The sequence below is a fragment of the Ursus maritimus genome, unplaced genomic scaffold, assembly GCF_017311325.1.
Source record: "Ursus maritimus isolate PB19 unplaced genomic scaffold, ASM1731132v1 scaffold_25, whole genome shotgun sequence".
Classification (NCBI taxonomy): domain Eukaryota; kingdom Metazoa; phylum Chordata; class Mammalia; order Carnivora; family Ursidae; genus Ursus; species Ursus maritimus.
This window is the reverse complement of record NW_024425008.1, coordinates 12,188,815-12,208,909: the sequence shown is the minus strand read 5'-3', so window position 1 is coordinate 12,208,909 and position 20,095 is coordinate 12,188,815. Positions and strand designations below refer to the sequence as shown.

At 50.3% G+C, this 20,095-nt stretch overlaps 1 protein-coding gene across 2 annotated transcripts in view; it reads right to left on the bottom strand.

The window, feature by feature from the left end:
- Nucleotides 1-20,095, bottom strand: part of TTC7B (tetratricopeptide repeat domain 7B) — a 249,463-nt gene that overhangs the window by 216,235 nt on the left and 13,133 nt on the right. For both annotated transcript variants that reach the window (XM_040641537.1, XM_040641538.1), the window contains exons 2-3: nucleotides 10,548-10,702; nucleotides 4,421-4,589 (exon numbers count right to left, since the gene is read on the bottom strand). In XM_040641537.1, coding sequence (XP_040497471.1) covers nucleotides 4,421-4,589; nucleotides 10,548-10,702 — 324 coding nt within the window. The remainder of the gene's footprint in view (nucleotides 1-4,420; nucleotides 4,590-10,547; nucleotides 10,703-20,095) is intronic.

The window sequence follows — 20,095 nt, the reverse complement described above, 5'->3', positions numbered from 1 at the left end:
TGAGTGCAGGCTACTTCCTTCTCCCTGCCCCTTCCTACAGGTGCCAGCTGGGTAAGAGACCAAGTTCTACTGGACATGTGTAATCAGAGGCTTACATGAGCCCTCAGTCTCCTTTTTCCCAGGTCCCTGGGGGCTATGGTCCTACAGCAACCTCTCCCCAGTGGGCTGTCAGCAAAACTGATGCATGCTACTTCTGCTCACCCTAGACGTCTCCCTCTCTTCCCCTTTCCATGAGCTGCACCACGCCAGCACGCCAGCTTCAATCACACAGATGAGGACGACACCCTAATGGATGGGGTGAAACAGGAACCTCTGAGAACACAGCTGCCCCCCCCCAGCTGTGACCAGGCGGACTATTCCAGGACTCCCTCATATTGGAGCCAGTGTGTTTTCGGTCCCTGTAAGACAACGGGGTACATACCAAGGCTGTTTATAAAGGCCGTGTCTGGGAAGGCAAGCCACTTCCAGCTCCCACTGGCCTATCTGCAGAAAGTCACCCCATGTCCAGCAGCTCCAAGTCCCAAAATAGACAGTGGCCATGTGTCCACATTCCCTAGCCTTCCCATTTGTGGAAAGAACATCTGTGGCCACAACAAGTGTGGAAAGAACACGTGGCGTCCTGGAGATTTCATTTGCTACCTCAATCCGTACTCCCGAGCAAAATGTCTCCTCACTTGATTATCAACCAGTACTACCAGAAGCTGAAGAGTTTCTCCATCTCCTCTGTTTCTTCTCTCTGTCTGCTTAGGTTTAAGAGATGGAAGGAAGGAGTTGGGGGGATCGTGGGGGGCATTGAGATCTACTTCGGAAGTCCCTGATCATGGAAATGAACAACGTTTCAGAAAGAGACCCACGCCAGGCTCTGCTGTGGTGTGATGTCAGCATGCTCTCAGAGGTATTGCCCATAATCGGCAGAGAAAGACTCTGAATCATCGAAATATGCCCAATATGTCACCTACAAAGAAAATGCATCTCACCATGCAGGGCTAGGAGCAAAGGCGCCCAGATCACCTGAATGACATGACAGGCCTCTCAGTAAAAATGTAAGCAAGGGAACTTGTACAAATTTCACTCAATAACTGAGCACTGATTACGTGCCAAGTCCTGTGCCGAGTTCTGAGGATGGCAAACACACAAAACAAACAATTCCTCCTTTAGAGGAACTCATAGACCGCCAGGGGCATCTGATACCAGGACAGCCGATTCTGGTAGGATTTTCATGTCACCTACTAATCTACAGAGCAAAGACAGCAGTGAATATGGCTAACTCTGAACAGGTGAGTCCCAGAGGCCATCAGAGAAGACAGGACATGTGAGCTGGAGGCATAGAATTTACGGGAAGAAATCTGGGCAAGGAGCAGGAATTAAGGTGGAGGAACAAGGAAGGTGAGGCTGCCAAGTGGGGTCTATGTGCAAATCAAGAGTGTCCTCTAGTGATGTGAATGTTTTCTACATGAGGAAACCTCACCTGGCCCAAGCGTGCTCTGATCCACATGCCATTAGAGCAGAATGGTTAAGTACATGGCTTCATACTGAGGCCCCTTCTGTCTCTCACTAGGTGAGCGTGGGCTCTGGCTCAACCACTTCCTGGCTTTGGGACCCTGGGCAGCTTATCTAGCCTCCCTGTGCCTCAGTTTGCTCATCTGTAAAATGGAAAAAATAATAGAGGCCACCTCATAGGGTGGTGGTGAAGACTGGCTGAGATACCCAAATAAAGGGCACATTGTGGGCATTCCAGTCACCTCGCCCAGTCTCATTTCCTTTGACTGTAAATTGCAGGTTTGGAGGATTTAAGAGACAGCAGAGCCTTAACTGGTAACTGAATGATGTTGGCTATGGATTCCCAATAAGCCGAGGCTAACGTGAGCTGACCCGGGGAAAAGCTCGCAGCTGTGGCTGGAAGAGCAGATGTGGGAGTGCAGTGATTCTTCCGGGCTCTGGCTGAAAGCTCTGGTCCTGTCAGACCTCCGGAGCCCGTGGAAAAGTTCAGGTGACCCGTTAAAGGCCAGCTCCACCACCTCCAGCAGCGTGCAGTTGCCAGGGGAGAGGTGCGCGCTGGGCGCTCAGCCCGGGGAGCCTCGGGGGACAGCCCTTCCTTTCTTCCCGAAGAAGCCAGAAAGCCAAATTTTTAACTGGATGGTCCCAATCTGGAAATGTCAGCAACTAACTGAAAAGTGCTGGCAACGCTGAGCTGACGACACCAGCCCCGTGTCAGGCACCTGCAGGCTCGCGGTTCACAACGGAGAGAAGAGAACATACGCTAGCTTTCATGGAGTACTTGTCCACAGTCTCTCCTGAAACCTTCTCAAGGACCTTGAAGAAGAAAGAACCACCAAAGAGTGCTGCTACACAGAGTTAGGACCAAGAGCCTCTTGAACTGGCTTGTCTTCGGACATCTCCACAAATTAAAGGGACAATTTTTCAGTTACTCTAAGTCACTTCCTGTGCTGCCCCCACGGAACACTTAACTTTTACACAAATGTTTAGATCGTGGTCGCTGTGCACCAGGCATTTGATACGTCTGATCTCCTATAATCTTCACGATAACCCAAGGAGAGCTGGAGAGAGGGGGAAACCGAGGCGCAGAGCCAGTACGCGACGGCGGTGGGAGCTGGACTGGCAGACGGCTGGGCGCTGCTGCTCAGAACAACCACTCCACTGCCTCTCACCTGGCCGGCGCCGGCTCGGGGCTGGGGCCTCCTGGGCTGCGGGCCACTTCCTCTGGCAAAAGCGATCCTTCCCTCTCCTGTACGTGTGTGCTGCTGTGTGTGCCCACGGAAGCCAGCCAGGGCCAGGTCTCCCAGGAGCCAGCCAGCGTGTCCCACGAGCCAAGAGCCCGAGCACCATGGCTAGGGGCCCACTGCTAACCACGTATGATGCAGGCCTAGACCCAGTGACATCTCCTATCCTCCTTGCAGGAGGCTGAGCGGGCCGTGCCCTCTGAAGATGGCCTGCCATCACCAGCCCGTCTTAGAGCGGATACGAGGGCCTGAGCTCTTGCTGCGAAGCAGGCCCCAGAGCCATCCCCCATCCTCAACTAGCAAAACACCCCTGACGACAACCCACTGGGCCCCGGGTGACCGGAAACTGCCCGATGAAGGTTTGCTGTCCTTGCAGGATATCATTTCTGGCCCCAAATCACACACAAACTCCCATAAGCCCAAGGCATGTGAGGTGACAGAGCAGGCACCACGAAGAAGGGGGCAGCTGCGTGGCACACACCCCAGGACCCCCTCCAACAGCCTCACGAGATGGTGCCCGCTAAAGGGCCAGAGTGCCCGGTCAAGAGTGACAGCGTCTTTCCCCGGCCCGCAGGGATGTTTAAAAGATGAATTAGATGAACCTGGTAGTACTTGAGGTTCCCCAGGGAGCTGGTGGAATATGTCACCCCTGATACAAAGCTCTTAAGTGTGCCTCAGGCTGGGTCTTTGTTCACCATTGCGCAGGACAACCCAGTTAAGATGGCTGACAGCACGCTGGTGACCAGGGCCCTGGCCTCCGTGCTGGCCACCGTCAGTCACAATGCACGGTTTGGACAGTAGGTGGCAGGAGGGAGAGGAGCTGCTTCTAATGCTCCTGTTCTTACTGTGGCCTTTCATATTCAAAGTGTCCCTCCTCCTCCCGGAAGCCTTCCTGGCCCTGTGCCCCGGTATGACCTCTCTTATCTCTAAAAAGCTGTTAGCCATGCCCGACTTTTACCATCTGCTGCCTTGTTTGAGGCTGATATTTTAAAATATTATTTGATAAGCATTTAGTATGCACCAGATACTGTGGTCACTGCTTTACATACGTTATTTGACTGAATCCTTAGACTAAATCTATGACGTGAATGTGGTTATACCCATTTCACAGATTAGGAAGTGGCAGCTTGGAAAGGTCAAATGATGTGCGTGTCCTGCATCTGTCATTTTCCCTTCCATGGGACTGCATTCTCTCACATGGGATTACAAGCTCCTTCTTCGCAACCAGGCTGACATTTACACTTCCTTCCAGCCCCAGAGTCCATAGGCACACAGCTAAACCCTGGATGACTGACTGTTACAGTGACTGCCATATGCAGGGACCAATCAGCCTTAATTCAATTAGCCCAGAGGCGGCATTAATTAATAAAACTGGTCAGCCACGTGGCCAAGTGGCCAAGTAGCCATATGACAAGATTCCTGGCATGTGCTGGGCCATGTCTTAATTACCAAAAAAAAAATCCCTGCTTTCATTGCATATTAGTTATCAGGACCCTTTACTGACACGTTTGGCCCTCGTTTATTTCATGGGTAACTGAAGAACTGAGGGTCAGAGGGAACAGTGTGTGGCAGGGCCCACACCATGTGGAGGCACTGGCCCAGGGCACAGGGTCGGCCTGTGGGCTCCACGCAGCGTGGCCCTGGGGGACAGCCTCCCGGGCAGGAAAGCACGGGCTCACCTTTGGTGGCGTAGGCTTCCGCAATCATGCGCAGCCTGTAGGGAGGGACGGCTGTCAGCGGCAGGTCATCGAGGCCCACCCGGGCATAGATGTTGAGAGCCTCCTTATAATCTCCTTCAACATAATTCAACTTGGCCATGATCAGATTGGATTCTTGTAGGAACTCTGACTAGAAGGAAAAGGAGAGAGAAAAACATTTTCCTACGATGCTATGAGTAATGCTCCCTCGGGGGCCCGCCACCTGCTGCCACCACACCTTGGGGCTCTCCACACAAGAATGCACACACCAATGTTCACAGCGGTACTGTTCGCCATGGCCCTGGGAGTGGCAACAACCCAAATGCCCATCGACTAATGAACGGGTAAGGCAAACGTGGTCTGGCCTCACAGTGGAATATTACCCAGCCACAATGAGGAAGGAAACACCGCCCCACGCTTCAACAGGGATGGACCTCAGAAATATTATGGCAGGTGGAAAAGCCAATCACAAAAGGCTACATGTTGTATGCTTCCATGTATAGGAAATGGTCTGAGTGGTCAAATCTATAAAGGCAGAAAGTAGATCAGTGTGTTTGCCTAGGCTGGAGGATGGGAGGCTGGCAGGTGACTGCTAATGGGTAAGGGTTTATTTTGGGGGTGATGAAAATGTTCTAAAATAGGGTAATGATTGCACGAGTCTGAAACCACTGAATTGTACATTCTAAATGGGTAAATTGTATGGCATATGAACTCTACTTCAAGAAAGCTGCTATGAAACAAAACAAAACAGAACCCTGAGGCTCCCCACAGGCCCGCGTGCTTGGCTGTGCTGGGCCAAGAACGGAAGGACGATTTATGAACAAAACATACAAGCACCTGTCTCAAAAAAGGGCATCCTGGTGCGCCCTGTCGGCTGCACTGGGGGTGTGCCACAAGACTGTAACCCAAATAACCCAAAGAGAGAGGTTTTCTAAATTGGTGCAACACCCAGGACTTGCTTTCTTTCTAGGGGTGAACTTTTCCCACTGAGCCATTCCTGCTCGGTAAGGTGACTGAGCCCTGGTCCCCCCCACAGAGGCTGCAAGCTCTAGCCATCCTCTGATGGGTCCTCACTCCTCTCCAGGCAGGAGAGGTTGGCTTTCCCAGTCCACACCCACCAGCCTCATCCTCTGCCCTTCTCCCCGGTCAGCACTCAGCAGCAGGAAAAGAGGAGACAGCCCAGCCTGCTATATAAGGAAACAGATTTATCACCCTCTCACAGGCCTGTTCCTTGGAACCCAAGCTATGCAAGGCTAGATTTTCCCGCTTACAGAAGCACGCCAGGAAGCTGCACTGTTCTGTACCCTGGAACAGTGATAGGGTGGGCAATGTGCAGGTAACTAGCCAGAGCACGGCAAAGCAGCTGTCTGCCGGGATTGTCAGCTTCCAGGCATTTCTTTCTTGCTTTTTTTTTTTCTTTATTTGAGTATAGCTGACACACAATGTCACATACTTTTCAGGTGTATGACATAGCGGACAACTCCGTACGCTATGTTGTGCTCACCGCAAGCGTAGCTACCATCCGTCACCACACAAAGCTGTTAAGACACCACTGACTATATTCCCTATGCTGCGCCTTTTATCCCCAGGACTTATTCATCCCGTAACTGCATCTCCTGCTCCCCTTCACCTACTGTGCCCACCACCAACCCCCCACCCCGGCAACCATCAGTTTGTACTCTGTATTTATGGGTCTGTTTCTGTTTTTTGTTTGTCTGTTTACTCATTTGTTTTACTTTTTAGATTCCACATATAAGTGAAATCATAAAGTATTTCTTGAAAGGGAGACGGGGCAACAGGCAAAACGGGCAAAGGAAATGAAGGGAGGAAAAGGGCTTTTTTTTTTTAATTAAATTTTATTATTATTATTTTTTAAGTAGGCTCCATGCCCAACCTGGGGCTTGAACTCATCACCCTACGATTAAGAATGGCAGGCTCTACTGACTAAGCCAGCCAGGCACCTGGAAAGGAACAAAAAAAGGGGGGGTTTGCGTGGCCCCAAAGAGAAAGAGAGAGAGAGAGACCAATGCAAGAAATTAGAATTATATTTGCAAACAGAGAAATCAAAGCAGACGTAAGAAAAGAGAAAAAGAGCTATGAAAAAAAGACCCACCACAGAGGTTCTCCACCCAAAGAAAAGGCTTCCTGGCATACAAGGTTGCGTCTTCCTTCCTACCTTAAGCCCTCCAGCCCTGGGACCACTGGCTTAAAAGCAAACGGAAGGGGGAGGGGAGCAGAAGTTAGTGTTTACCAGGCACAGAGCTTGTCTGGGATGGACGGTGGTGGCCGCACGACGGTGTGGATCTATCTAATGCCACTGAACTGTACACTTAAAGATGGTTGTGATGGCAAAGCTTGTGTTAGATAATATCTCACCAAAAGAAAAAGATTTTTAAATTCAACATGAAAAAAATTTTTAAGTTTTTTTTTTTTTTTTTTTTTAAGATAAGCAAACTACAAGGCCAAATGGAAAAAATGCAGGAGTCTGAACAAAATTCCAAAGTGCAAAGGCACAGTTTGGACGCACTGGGAGAGCCTTGCTGAGGCACTTTAGTCGGCAACACCACACGGAGGCTGCCCGCTGCAGGGGAAGGGAGACCCGCCCCAGCACAGTGCTTGTGCTGCCCTGCCCATGAGAAACACGGTTTTCTTGACTTGACTCAGAAGCAGGTCTCCTGACTCCCAGGCCAGGTTCCCTCTGCCCCACCACATTCCTACCTTGCTCTGGTCCTTCCTGTCTCAATCCACATGTGTTTTGTGGGCACGCTGTCTGCACTGGGCTTGCGCAAGCGCCCCACCGGAGGTGCGCTGATTTAAGGTCAAGAAGAGAACGAGTTTCATGGTAGCCAGTTATTGGGGCGACACTCCCGTGCAAAAGCTGGGCGACTTTGGAATATTCTTTATAGGGTAGAGGAAGCTAAAAAAAATGGCCACAGGAGAAAAATCTCTCTAGGTAGAACCAATAAAATCGCAGTTGCTTCCACATCTGAGCCTCAAGACCACCCTGAGCTAACTACACTTACGGATGAGAAACGTGAAGCTCAGAGAGGGTAAGTAGCTTTGCCGAACCACACAGCTTATAAATCTAGAACTGGAACACAAACTCAGGAATTCTAACTTGAAATTCCATGTTCTTACTACTACACTGGGTGGAAAGCAAAGCCCCTCAGCACCTGGTAAACCAGAAGGATAATTTTTCGCAATGAAACTAGGGATCTGGAAGGGGGTAAGAAACTAGCAGATATCAGGCCTGGAGCATGATCCTCAACCTTTCTCCCCTAGCACACAGCTACCCCTTGTGCCTCTTGAAGGGATGCTTGAGTATGACAGCTGTCACTGGGAAGCACAGCCCACGAGTCCACTGTCCCTCTACTTGTTCTCACTGATAAAGACCGACGAGTGTCACGAACTGACTCTGAAGAGAAGTGTGGCATGGCCCTTTGAAAGAAACAGGGAAAGAGAGAACATGTGTTTTTAAAGGTCCAAAAGCACACCAAGTGCTTAGTAAACTGACCTTCCTATACTCAAGTGATGCACAGGGCGCCTGGGCGGCTCAGTCAGTTAAGCGTCTGACTCTTGATTTCAGCTGAGGTCATGATCTCGGGGTCGTGGGATCGAGCCCTGCGTCAGGCTCTGTGCTCAGTATGGAGTCTGCTTGTCCCTCTCCCTCTCCTTCTGCTCCTCCCTCCACCCCTGCTCACTCTTTCTATCTGTAAAATAAATAAATAAAATCTTTAAAAAAATAAAATTGAAAAAATGAACTGATGCTCTCAAGCCAGCCTGAGGAGCCTGGAGCTGTGTCCAGTGGAGACAAAGGCCTTTTAAAAGGGAGGCTTTCTGCCAGCATTTCCAGAAGCCTGCAGCCGCGTAACTGACAAACACTAACACTCACTTACACAGATATTGCCCAGGCCTCCAAATGCTCCAGGGCCAAGGAGGTGACCAGAGGACAAGGAGGAAGGACAGGAAGGAGGAAGGAATGAAACCTCACAGGCTTGGAATATCTAGGAGCTGGGAGGGTCCAAGCTCACCCCTCCAACAGCCCACCGTATTCAAACTGACAGAAACTAAGCCCCAGAGAGGGAAGTGGCCTCCTTGGGGTCACACAGCAATTTGGGAAAAGGCACAAGCTTCCAAAACAGATACAGAAGGTAAAGCTAAGCAAAACATGGCTTCACTAGGGAGGGAACGTACACAAACATGAGAGTAAAGTCCAAAGGAGTAGCCCTGGAGGGCTCTGAGGTGGGGGGGGGGTCATCAAGGTTAAAAGCAAAGAGATACAACTGAACAACAAAAAGCCCAACCCAAATAAAATATGGGCAAAGCACTTAAATAGCTATTTCTCCGAAGAAGACAGACAAATGGCCAATAAGCACACAAACAGGTGCTCAACATCCCTGATCATCAGGGGGATGCAAATCAAAACCGCAATGAGATACCACCTCAAAACCGTTAGGATGGCTACCACCCCAAACCAAAACAATACCCCAAACAGAAAATAAAAAATGCTGGCAAGGATGTGGTGAAATTGGAACTCAGTGTTGGTGAGAATGTAAAACGGTGCAGCTGCTATGGAAAATAGTACAGAGGTTCCTTAAAAAATCAAACATAGAATTACCATATGATTCAGCAATTCCACTTTTGGGTATATGCCCAAAAGAACTGAAAGCAAGATCTGGAAGAGATATTTTGAACCCACATTCATTGCAGCATTATTCGGGGCGCCTGGGTGGCTCAGTCAGTTAAGTATCCAACTCTTGATTTCGGCTCAGGGCATGATCTCAGAGTTGTGAGTTCAAGCCCCACGTCAGGCTCTGTGCTGGGCATGGAGACTGCTTAAGATTCTCTCTCCGCCTCTCCCTCTGCCTTTCCTCTCTCTCTCCCTCCCTCTCTCCCCACCTCTCTAAAAAAAAAACAAAACAAACAAACAAAAAAAACGTCTGTATTATAACAACATTATTCCAAGTACCAAAAGGCAGAAGCAGCCTCAGCGGCCACTGACGGATGGATAAACAAAATGCAGTATAAACTTAGAGTGGGTATTACCCAGCCTAAAAAAGGAAGGGAATTCTCACACATGCTACAACATGGATGAACCCTGAGGACATCATGTTAATGAAATAAGCCAGTCATAAAAGACAAATACTCTACAATTCCGCTTATGTGCGGGATCTGGAGCAGCCAGAATGACAGAAACAGAAAATCTAGGGGTTGCCGGGAGCGGGGGCGCGGGGGGATGGAGAGTTGGAGGCTCATGCATAGACAGTTTCTGTCTGGGATGATAGAAAAGTTCTGGAGACGAGATAATGGTGGGGGTTGCACAACAGCAGGACCGCAGCTGAAGAAGCTGATGGGCCTGGGGCTGGGTGCAGTCAGCTACCTGGAGGAGCGTGACCTCAGAAGAGCAGGAAGAGCCAGCCCTCAGGGCGGGGAAGAGCTCAAGCCCAGTAAGTAAGCTAATGGGTGGGGGGGGAGGCGAGGCAGGGGGAGCGAAACTGAGAGGAAAGGAGATTCAAAGGAAGCAATTTGTGGTGAGAGCGAAAGCTGAGTCTAGAGACGGGAAGACAGGGCAGGGGAGGAGCAGAAGGGTAGTGCTTAAGGTCTCCTGGGCCACGAGGGTTAGGGCTGTTGGCTCAGGCGGAGGACCGGTCTGGTCCCGGCTGCCTCCCACACCAAAGCACCAGGCCTGCGCTCACCAGGAGGAGCCCCACACAGTTCTGGGCCGCAGGCGCCTGGGGACATTCAGGAGCTGCATATTTCAGGCAGGAATTGTGAGGTAAATGGCACTCCTGGGCCAAGGCGTCAGGTTGAGCTCTGGGCCACATACAACACTTGGAGAAGATTCTTCAGAATATCTTGTCACTGAAGACTCACCAGAGAGACCCTAGTGAGCTGGAAGCCCCCATAAGGTAGTCAGCTGGCTGAGGGGCCAACACACCGATCACACGGTGAGTGGGCCTGCTTCTAGAAGCCGCACCGTGGCAGCGTGCCCGTGCGCTCCGAACACTACCTGGTCCCATTGCAAGCCATCCTTCCCCACGGCTCACTGCCTGGAGGAGGTGGGACAAGCATCACCCACTGCCCCCCTCGGCTCAGAGACCCTCAGTACCTTTAGGTTCCCTCGGTCCAGGGCGGCGGTCAGATGCTTGCGGACCTCGGTCAGCTGGGGCCTGGGGCCTCGGGGACTGGCCCCCTGCCGCAGGGGGTGTTCCTTCAGGGACTGCTCTAGCTTCGACTCCCCGAGGAGGAGCTCTGCCATGTCATCTGCAAAGAACAAAGTGAGAGGCTCAATGGGAGCCTGGAACGGTCTGTGTGCTGGGAAGCCCCCTGGGGACCTCGAGACCACCACACCCTTGCTCCGTGCCCCCAGCAAGGCCCTTCTGGAACTTCACAGCCTTCGATGGAGTCCAAATGGGCACGAACTTAGGTGAATTCTGATCATTAATAATGTTCCAGAGTTTGTAGGCAGACAGGTGGTAACGCATTTATTGAGTCTAGAAAGACTAGATATATATTAACATGGAGAGAGCGCAGGTTCAGTGGAAAAACACAGCTGTCTTATGCTATTTTTCAGCATGATCTGTATAAACGAATACTGTGTATTTTCCAAGACTGACGCAGTGAAATCTCCTAGCTCTTTTGTGTTCTGCAGTCTTACGCATGGATGTGAGCTGGCACTTTGTCTCGTACAGTCAGATTCTTAAAACGAGTTTGTGTCAAAATGACCTGAAGGCATGCAGTCCGTTTCTGCCTAGAAGTCGGAGCTATACAGACACTGACAACTAGCAACGTCTAGATGAAGGTTTTACTCCTAAGAGCACACTACTTACAGTTACGATTTCGCTACGGTGCACGTTGGCTTGTTAATTAGAATGAAGAGCTCACTCCAGAAGTAGCTCTTGGGAACCCTCACATCTAGATGTTCTGAATAAACCCAGAACAACTCATACACCAGCCTGAGCACAACCTATTTCTTCTGTGATGGGACGGGACCTAATTGTATTAAAATATAAGCACAGCGTAAAAGGTCTGGAAGGATATACCTCAAATCCGTGATTGTAGCTACCACTGGGTTGCAGAGTGGGGAGGACCTCAACTGGAGGTAGGGGCCAAAATGGACTTTAGTTTTATCTTGAACCTTCCAGTCCCAGAAAGGAGAACAGATTTGCCTATTATTTAGGTAATCTAAAATTAACTCAAGAGAAAGTCACGGAGCACGCACTGAGATTCTGAGCGGTAGGTCCCCTGAAGGCAGTGAGCTATAAGGAGAGCCTTCTCAGTCCTCTGGCCAGTGACCCAAATCTGCTAAATCTGAAGTTCTCAGCACTGCCTCTGCGTACCAGGAAGCCTGAAACAGTTTCTTAGAGATGAGACCTAGGGTCCTGGCATGGGCCAAGCCACAGCAGACCCGGGCTGAGTTAAATTACAGAACTCAAGAATTCTCTACATTGTCCAAGAAGGAAAAGCAAATTGCCTACAAGATGAGGGGAACGCCAGGCAGGACCCACAGCAGCGTCCTAGAGCAGAAGACAGTGCAGCGATATCTGCAGAGGGCACGGGGACACACAACGTTAGCCAAGGGGCCTGGGGCTGGCCGCAACACCGGTCGGGTGAGAGAGCAGCAAGCAGCCTCCTCCCAGAAGCATGAGCCCTTCGTGAGAATGAAATGCAGCTAATAAAGAAATCCAGGGCTCAGGGATGAAGGATGTGTGGGCAAAGGCCTGACAGTGAGGATCAGAACATTTACATATAGAATACTAAATGCCTACAAGAATTAGCTACCGAACAGAGCAGGACTGCTATAAGCCAACACAATGCAAACACGACAACATACCAAAATTGGGAGGTGCTTCGGAGCACCATCTTTCAAAACAAGATAATACATGCTTAAAGAAAAAACCATGACTCCAATCTTTTTAAAACTTTACTGCACTCTTTCAGGAAACGATGCCACATGGTAAAGCATTTATCTGGAGCTCAACAATTCCCTCAGATTCACTTTCGTTTCCTTCTTCCCATCAGTATTTATTAATACTTTATTTTTAAAATAGCCGCTGCCCAACAGATAGGGATGCAAGTCACGTGTTATTTTAAAAGTTGCACTAGCTACGTTAAAAAAGGAAAAAGAAACAGGTGAAATTAATTTTGATAACATCTTTTATTTAACTCAATATATACAAAATATTGTTAGTTTAACAAGCAATCCATATTTTTTAATTATCAACATGTTTTATATTCTGTTTCGTATTAAGTTTTCCAAATCTAGGGGCGCCTGGCTGGCTCAGTCAGTAGGGCATGTGACCCTTGATCTCGGGGTCATGAGTTCAAGCCCCATGTTGGGCGTAGAGCTGACTTTAAAAAAAAAAAAGTTTTCCAAATCTAGTGTGTGCTTTGCACTTATGACACATCTCAACTCGAACCAGCCACATTTCAAGCGGTCAGCAGCTACCCGTGGCTAATGGCTATGATGTGGGACGGGAGTGTGATCACAGTTCATAAGTATGCCTATTTATCTTTATTCTGTCTGTTTCCCTAAAAAGATGTCTAGAATGAGCATCACTTAAGAATAAGTAATAAAAATTTCTGAATGATAGGATTTGGGATAATTTTTTTCACTCTCATCTTTGCAGTTTCAATTATTTTTATTGATCAGAATCATTTCATATTACTTTTAGGAAAAACTGCGACTATTCTTTAAAAACTGGAAGTATCTATCTTGGGACATTAATGGTGGGTATTTCTGAGTGGTGAGACTATTAGCATACATTGACTTTCTTTTCTGTAGATTTTACATTTCCAAAAAAATAAAATAACAAGAGATTCAGAGTCACAGATATAAATCCCAGTTTGTCACACTGTGCCTGTGGCCTTAGGATTTAGCCTTGGTGTTTTGGGGGTGCAATTCTAAGAAAGCACCTCTGTACATCTGAGCTGAAGATTCCTCTCTCCACATTACCCCCAATTATTCCCCCCACTCCAATTACCTCCCTGCCTCGGGCTCCTCTGACCTTGTAGCTGAAAACGGCTGCGCAGAGCAGAATCCCCAGGCGAACAAGCAGAAAGGACAGCAGATCGGGCCCTCTGCTGCTGCCACCTCTTTCTAGCTGTGTGACCGGGGGGCACATCGCTTACCCTCTTGAAGCACCAGCCTCCACTTGTTTTTTTTTTTTAAAGATTTTATTTATTTATTGGACAGAGATAGAGACAGCCAGCGAGAGAGGGAACACAAGCAGGGGGAGTGGGAGAGGAAGAAGCAGGCTCATAGCGGAGGAGCCTGACGTGGGGCTCGATCCCATAACGCCGGGATCACGCCCTGAGCCGAAGGCAGACGCTTAACCGCTGTGCCACCCAGGCGCCCCCAGCCTCCACTTATGAAATGGGAACAATACCACGACCATAGCAAGACTGTGGATGAGAGCTGATGAGTTCTCAGTGAGGGAAATGCCGTGGCGTGGACTGCCGTACCTCTCAACTAGACCTCGCAGGATGAGTAGGATCTGGACTGGCAAACAATACTGGGAAGGTCAAACCAGGCTGAGGGAACAGCAGAACATAAGAAAAGTGTGAAGGCAAAAACACATCGGACCAAGTGGCCAGAGAAGAGAGTGTGGGTGAGTGAGGGGACAAGAATGGAGACTCAAGTGGGGAGCAGATCATGGGACTAACGGTTCCCTTCTCCCCGCTCAGCACCATTCCCACAGAAAACAGGTCCTGGCAGTTTCCACAGGCAGTTCTCCACACGCAGCCCCGTGAACCTCCTCCACGCCTTCGGGATGACTCGGAACGCTGAGACCACCATCCACCATTACTTGATAAAGTAAAAAAAAAAAAAAGCGCTGTCCAACTCTCCCTACACATGCCCTATCCCAAGCCACCCTCAGCTGCCCCAGGAACGTCGAGCAGCCCAACCTAGGTGTTTTCATATCTGCCCCTTCCAGACTGTAATGAGATACCTGAAGGAAGAATCTGTGTATTATTTACTTTTTAGTCTCAGAGCTGAGCACAATGTTTGGCATAGAGTCAGTGCTCAATAAATGGTGAATTAGTTCAATGATAGGCCAAGGCACTTGGACTCTACCCTCCAGTGTTAGGCCTGGTCCTGCCTGTGGCACAATCTGCCAGTCGTCCCCAAATATTCATTCTCCCCTTCTTCCTTTAGTATTAGAGTCCCTGAGTTTTATCAGTGCACATAGCTGCCAAGGTAAAGACTACTTCCCAGGCTCCCTGGGAGCTGGATGCTGCCACGTGACTAAGTTATGGCCAGTGGGATGTGAACAGAAGTATTGCATGCAGCTTCTCTTGCTGGGCCCTTCCAGGGAATGAGCTTACCCTCCAGCTCCTCTTCACCCTACCCCATTAGCTGGGATGAGTCTGTGCTGGTGGAAAATGGAGCATCCATTCTGGTCCTCAAGATGGAAGCCATCTACTGAGGATCCCGGAGCAGCACAACATTAGGAGCCTTGGTCTCCAACACCCAGGAGCCGCCCCTGAGCCCTGGACCGCTTATGATCAATTATTACACGAGAGAGAAACACTAACTTCTACCTTGCTATTGCTTTAGTCGCTGTTACTCTGACCTTAGTGACAGTGGCCAAACTGTTATCCTGGCTAGATCTCCCCACCACCAAACAGGCTTTAAGTTGAGAACTGCTATCTGAGAACACCTGACCAATCAATACGCATTCCCAGAGTCCCTCATGTCTAGAAGGAATCCCACAGAACCCAAATGAAGGCTTTGGTACAACACCCTGACATCACCTCTCCTGTTTCGCTGGCTTTACATCCTAGGCTTGCGAAAATATTTAAACAAAGGACTATATATAAAGGGAAGTATAAAACTACCACCTTAGTGCTTTGTAAGATTCATAGCCTTTTAGTTCCTTGATCTCCCGATACTGGGGGAACACACCAGAGTCTTGCTGCTAAGATGTGCAGAGAGCCCAGCTCTAACAGAACAACTGGGTGGGCTCTGGGAAAGGTTCAGCTGAGAGGAAGAGGCTTTGAGCAGAATGAGAAGACACAGTCCCTCCCCTCACAGAAGTTCTAGTCCTTCAGCACCACCCTGCAAGCTGCAGCTCTACTGAGATGTGCACGGTCCCGGTGGTGGAGGAGGAGACAAAGCCTTCACCAAGAATGTTACAGGTACATGTTTACAAGATGGAAAATGTGGGGAAAGATCTTTGAAGCAGCAGAAACAGAATATGCAAAGACAGGACACAGCCTCGTTGTTTGGGGGAACTCCAAGTAATTTGTTAGAGCTGAACCATGAAGGGCAGAGAGAGGAAGATGGCCACAGTTGGGAGTTTCCTGCCAGGCAGGCAAGGATCAGCTCCTCAGGTCTGGAAGGAGCCGAGCACTCCGAGCAAAGAGCTTACATTCCAATTGGAAATTAGCACCGTGGCTGCAAAATCACTTGTGCAATTTTAAACATTTTCAGGCTCCAATGAATCTCCCAAGCAAACTACATTTTCTTTGCTCTCCTTCGAAAAAGGTGACTTCCCTACCACTTATGCTCCCAACCAGGAGGGCAAAGATCTGAAAAACATCCATGAACTCATGCCGGAGAAATCACACAGAGGCTACAAGTTTCCGTCTTCATGAGGCAGGAGCTTAGCAGCCCGACTGACACTCCACAGCGCTGGCCGCTCTTGTCAAGGACCTATGGGTTCCCAATTCAGAGCCCACAAGTGACAAAAGAAACAGAGGTCACCTAGCCAGCCGTTACTGCCCACAGTGTGTCCGCTTACACGCTAGGCTAGTGAGGTGCAAGGGGAAAAAAGGCACCTCGGGGCATACAAGAAAATTAATTCCAGCTGGATTAAAGAATTAAGTATGAAATAAAAGAGGATAAAAAGATAAAAATAGAACTTTCGCTTTCAGCCAAGATGGAACAAATTTACCCTCCTGTATAAAATAACCACAAACACAAGACGGAACATATGAAAAAACAATTCTCACGACACTGGATGTGGGACCACAGAGAAAAGGGATCCCTGAGAAGTGGGTAGCAAACCAGGTGAGTTCTCTGATTGCCTTGACAGTTTCCGGCTGCCCCACAGGAACAGGGGACCCTTACATCAGGACTCTGCCTCATGAAAGACTTAAATCTGAGTATCTCTCCCCCAGTCATTCGCCTACTCACACTCACCAGGCACAGGGTAGGGAGCAGCCAGGCATTCCACACTGCAGGTGGAGCAGCAGGACTGCAGAGTGGGGCCAGGTGTGTACTTTCCAGAGGGCAAAAGCCCAGGATTACAAGGTGGAGGACAGAGCTCTGGCCTCAGGCAGCCCCTAGGCTTAATAACAGCTCTGTTGCTTACTAGCTGTGTGGCACTGGGCAAGTTAATTAACCTCTCTGAGCCTTAGTTTCCTCCCCTGGCTACTGTAGGCTAAGACACAATGTATGTAATGCATAGAGTACAAAGCAGGGGCTGAATAGATGTGAGTTAGCGTTCCTGTCACTGCCATTCGTTTTGGACTTGCTATTTCCCAGACCGGTTGTGTCGGATCTAATGAGGTCAGAAAGCTCTGTGAGACACAAGCCCTGTGCTCAAGAGGCCTGCAATCCAGCAGGAAGATAAGAATGTTGTGCAACGTTTATGACTAGACAAGCCACGCTGGGCTCTTACTAAATGCCGTGCAGTGGGCTAAGCCATTTACATGATCCCATTAGTCCTCCCAACCCTGCTAGGACCTGTTAGCACCTCCATCTCACAGATGGGGAACCAGGCACAAGAGGTGAAGCGACGCGTCAAAGGTCGCAGAGCCAGTCCATCCCGGAGCTGGGATTTGGAACCCAGGCCATCTCCTAGCACCGTCGCCCTAGCATGTGCACAGCAGCATCCAGAAAAGGGGCCCAGCTTCCCTCCCAACCAGTCGTGTGACCCCAGCCAAGCCACTTCATCCTTCTGCTGCAGACTGAGCAGGCCGTTCCTGAGACCCTTTCCTGGCCCACCTGCTAAGACTCAGCGGACTGCAGTGAGGGACTCGGGGGTGCCCAGGGCTCGTTCTACCTTTCCCTCGGGCATTTCTCAGGCCTTAAGTGAGGCTGCAGAAACCAGCTCCCCGGGAACTTACATGGAGCTAAACCCTGAAGCCGAACAGAGGCCACTCCTGGGGACTGTCACTGAGAAGAATATGGGGAATCAGCTCCGGCAGGGCACTCTGGTGTGTGCCCCATCTCCAAACAGACAGTCCACTGAGTCCTGCGGTTGGCCCAGCTCCATACCTGGCCGGGCCTCGGCCTCCTTGATCCCCCCGAAACGCGGGGGATGGGGGCTATCGCCTTTGCTGCTTGAGGTGACTGCCCCTTCCTCCCAGCCTTCTCACTCACAGGATAAATAGGTGACACCCAGAGATTTGATCAGATGGAGAAGAAAAAGCTTAGGGTTTCTACTCTATTCCAGGGAGTACTTGATATCAATACCAAAAAAAAAAAAAAAAAAAAAGGTCTCAACAACCGCGATTTGTCAGTTGGGAAGCATTTAGGTCTATTCAAACCATTCCTGCCGTGGCTGTGATCCAAGAGGAAAAACAAACCCCCATTCAAGTAGGAGCCGGTTCTTCAGCGTCTCCTCTGTCACCCAGCAGAGACAGCCAGCTTCACCGTCTCCTGGTCTCAGCACGACCTCAGTGAATTTCGTCCCCTTACTTACCCAGCTTCTTTTCTTGTAAGTCACAGGTACCCCAGCACTCACAGTACCTGTCATCCCCCCTAGCCACCAAAAAGTGACAGAAACACAGACACTGCTGGACACTGTTGGTGGGAACGTCATCGGTACGAGTGTCTGCAGAGGACAACTGAGCAACATCTATAAAATGATTTACGTACTAGACCGCCCGACCCAGAAAGCCCCGTTTTAGTAACTCCTCCCCTACACGCATGCACTCTCGGGCACCAAGAGGCACATACAGGGATGTTTGCTACGCGCAGCCCTAGCGCTAAGAGCAAAGGACGGAACACACCTGGATGGGCCTCACCGGGGACCTGTTCAATGAGCTACGCTACACCCCACGTGATGGGTCAGGATGTGTCCATTACACGAAGGAAACGGATCTCCATCCAGACCCGTGGTAGCCTGACTGCATACACTGCCCCAGGTCTTCATGCCTCCCTGAATCCACATGTTGTGACGGCTCACACTGACCCTGGGCTGGGCCACGGGACTTGCCCTGACTGACAGGACGGTAGCACACCCGACACACACAAGCTGGGAAACGGACTTAGGCAACTGCTTCCCGCTTGCTTCCCTGGGACCACCTTGAGCCCGTGGCCGGGCGGGCCTGGGTCTAAGAAAGGCCGCGGGGAACAGAGCCGAGTCGTCTCCGCCAGGCCCCGCCACGTGAGCGAGCCAGCCGCGGGCAGCCCGGCCACGGAGTCGACCCGCAGCTGGCGGCCCATGCACGGGTGAGCCTGGCAAGCCCAGAACGGTGACAAACAATAAAAGGTGGCTGTTTTCAGACACTGAGTTTGGGATGGTGTGTTACACAGCAAAGGTCAACAACGTCAGAGTGAGATACAAAATGGGGTGTGTGGTACGTTACTACGGTGTGTAAAAAAAACAAAACCGACAATGCACTTTCTAATGAATCTACAGACATGCTGAATATTTCCGAAAGGACCCCCGGGAAAGTCCTCTTCGGAGTGGCTACGTCTATAGAGACGAGCAGGACGACACAGAGATGACGCAGGAAGGAAGCTACCTTTCTCTCTTGTATTATTTGATTTTTAGTATCACATACATTCGTAACCTGCACAAAACATCAAGGAAAAGAAAATGGCCCGTGTTGGAGTGTGTTCTGACTCTGGAATGCCTCATCTGGTCACCCACAGGGGGGTCACATGACCTGGCCCATCATCTCAGAGCCAGGTGGAGGAGGTCTGAGTCTGCGGTTATGACTGAGAACCTGTCACCAGCTCTCCCTGGGCCACCAGCCTCCCGTGTGCACACTCTCCAGGCCCCCCACATCCTTCCGCGGCCGTGGCAATCTGTCTCACCTGAGGGTGCCCGGACACGTTGTACTTCCCTCCCTTCTCCTGCCAAAATCCAGGCATCGTGTGAGATGCATGACAGGGTGACCTTGGAGCAGCTTTCCTGAGTTCCCCACACTCCTCACCGCGCTGTGCACATTCACACACCAGCCTGCATTTATTTAGCACCTGCCCTGCCAGCATCTGGCACGGACAGGAGCAAAGGAGACAGAGGGGTCTCTGCCCTTGTGCTGCTTACATTCCAGAAGGGGAGACAAACCAGAAAAAGGCCAGCTAGTGGTAAGAGATCAGCAGAGAGTTAAAACAGGGAGACGTGACAGGGAGTGACCAGGTGGCTACTTGAGACTGGGCTGTTAGATCAGGGCCAGAGTCTCCAAGGAGTCGGAGTTTGAGACTTGCACAATGAGACAGAGTCAGCCATGCAAAGATCTAAGGGAAGAGCACTCTGCAGCCCATGCAGGGGCCCTGGGGTGGGAACACAGCTGGCACATTCGAGGAACAGCAAGAGGGCCATGTTGCTGAAGCGGCAGGGACGGATCAGGGTAGTCAGAGAGGTGGGTAAGGACAGCCGTGAACACGCTCGTAGACTGCGGTCAGCAGTGTGGCTTTCCTCCGAAGTGCACCTGGAAGCCTCTGGACGGGGCGGGGAGTGTGCAAATAGGGGT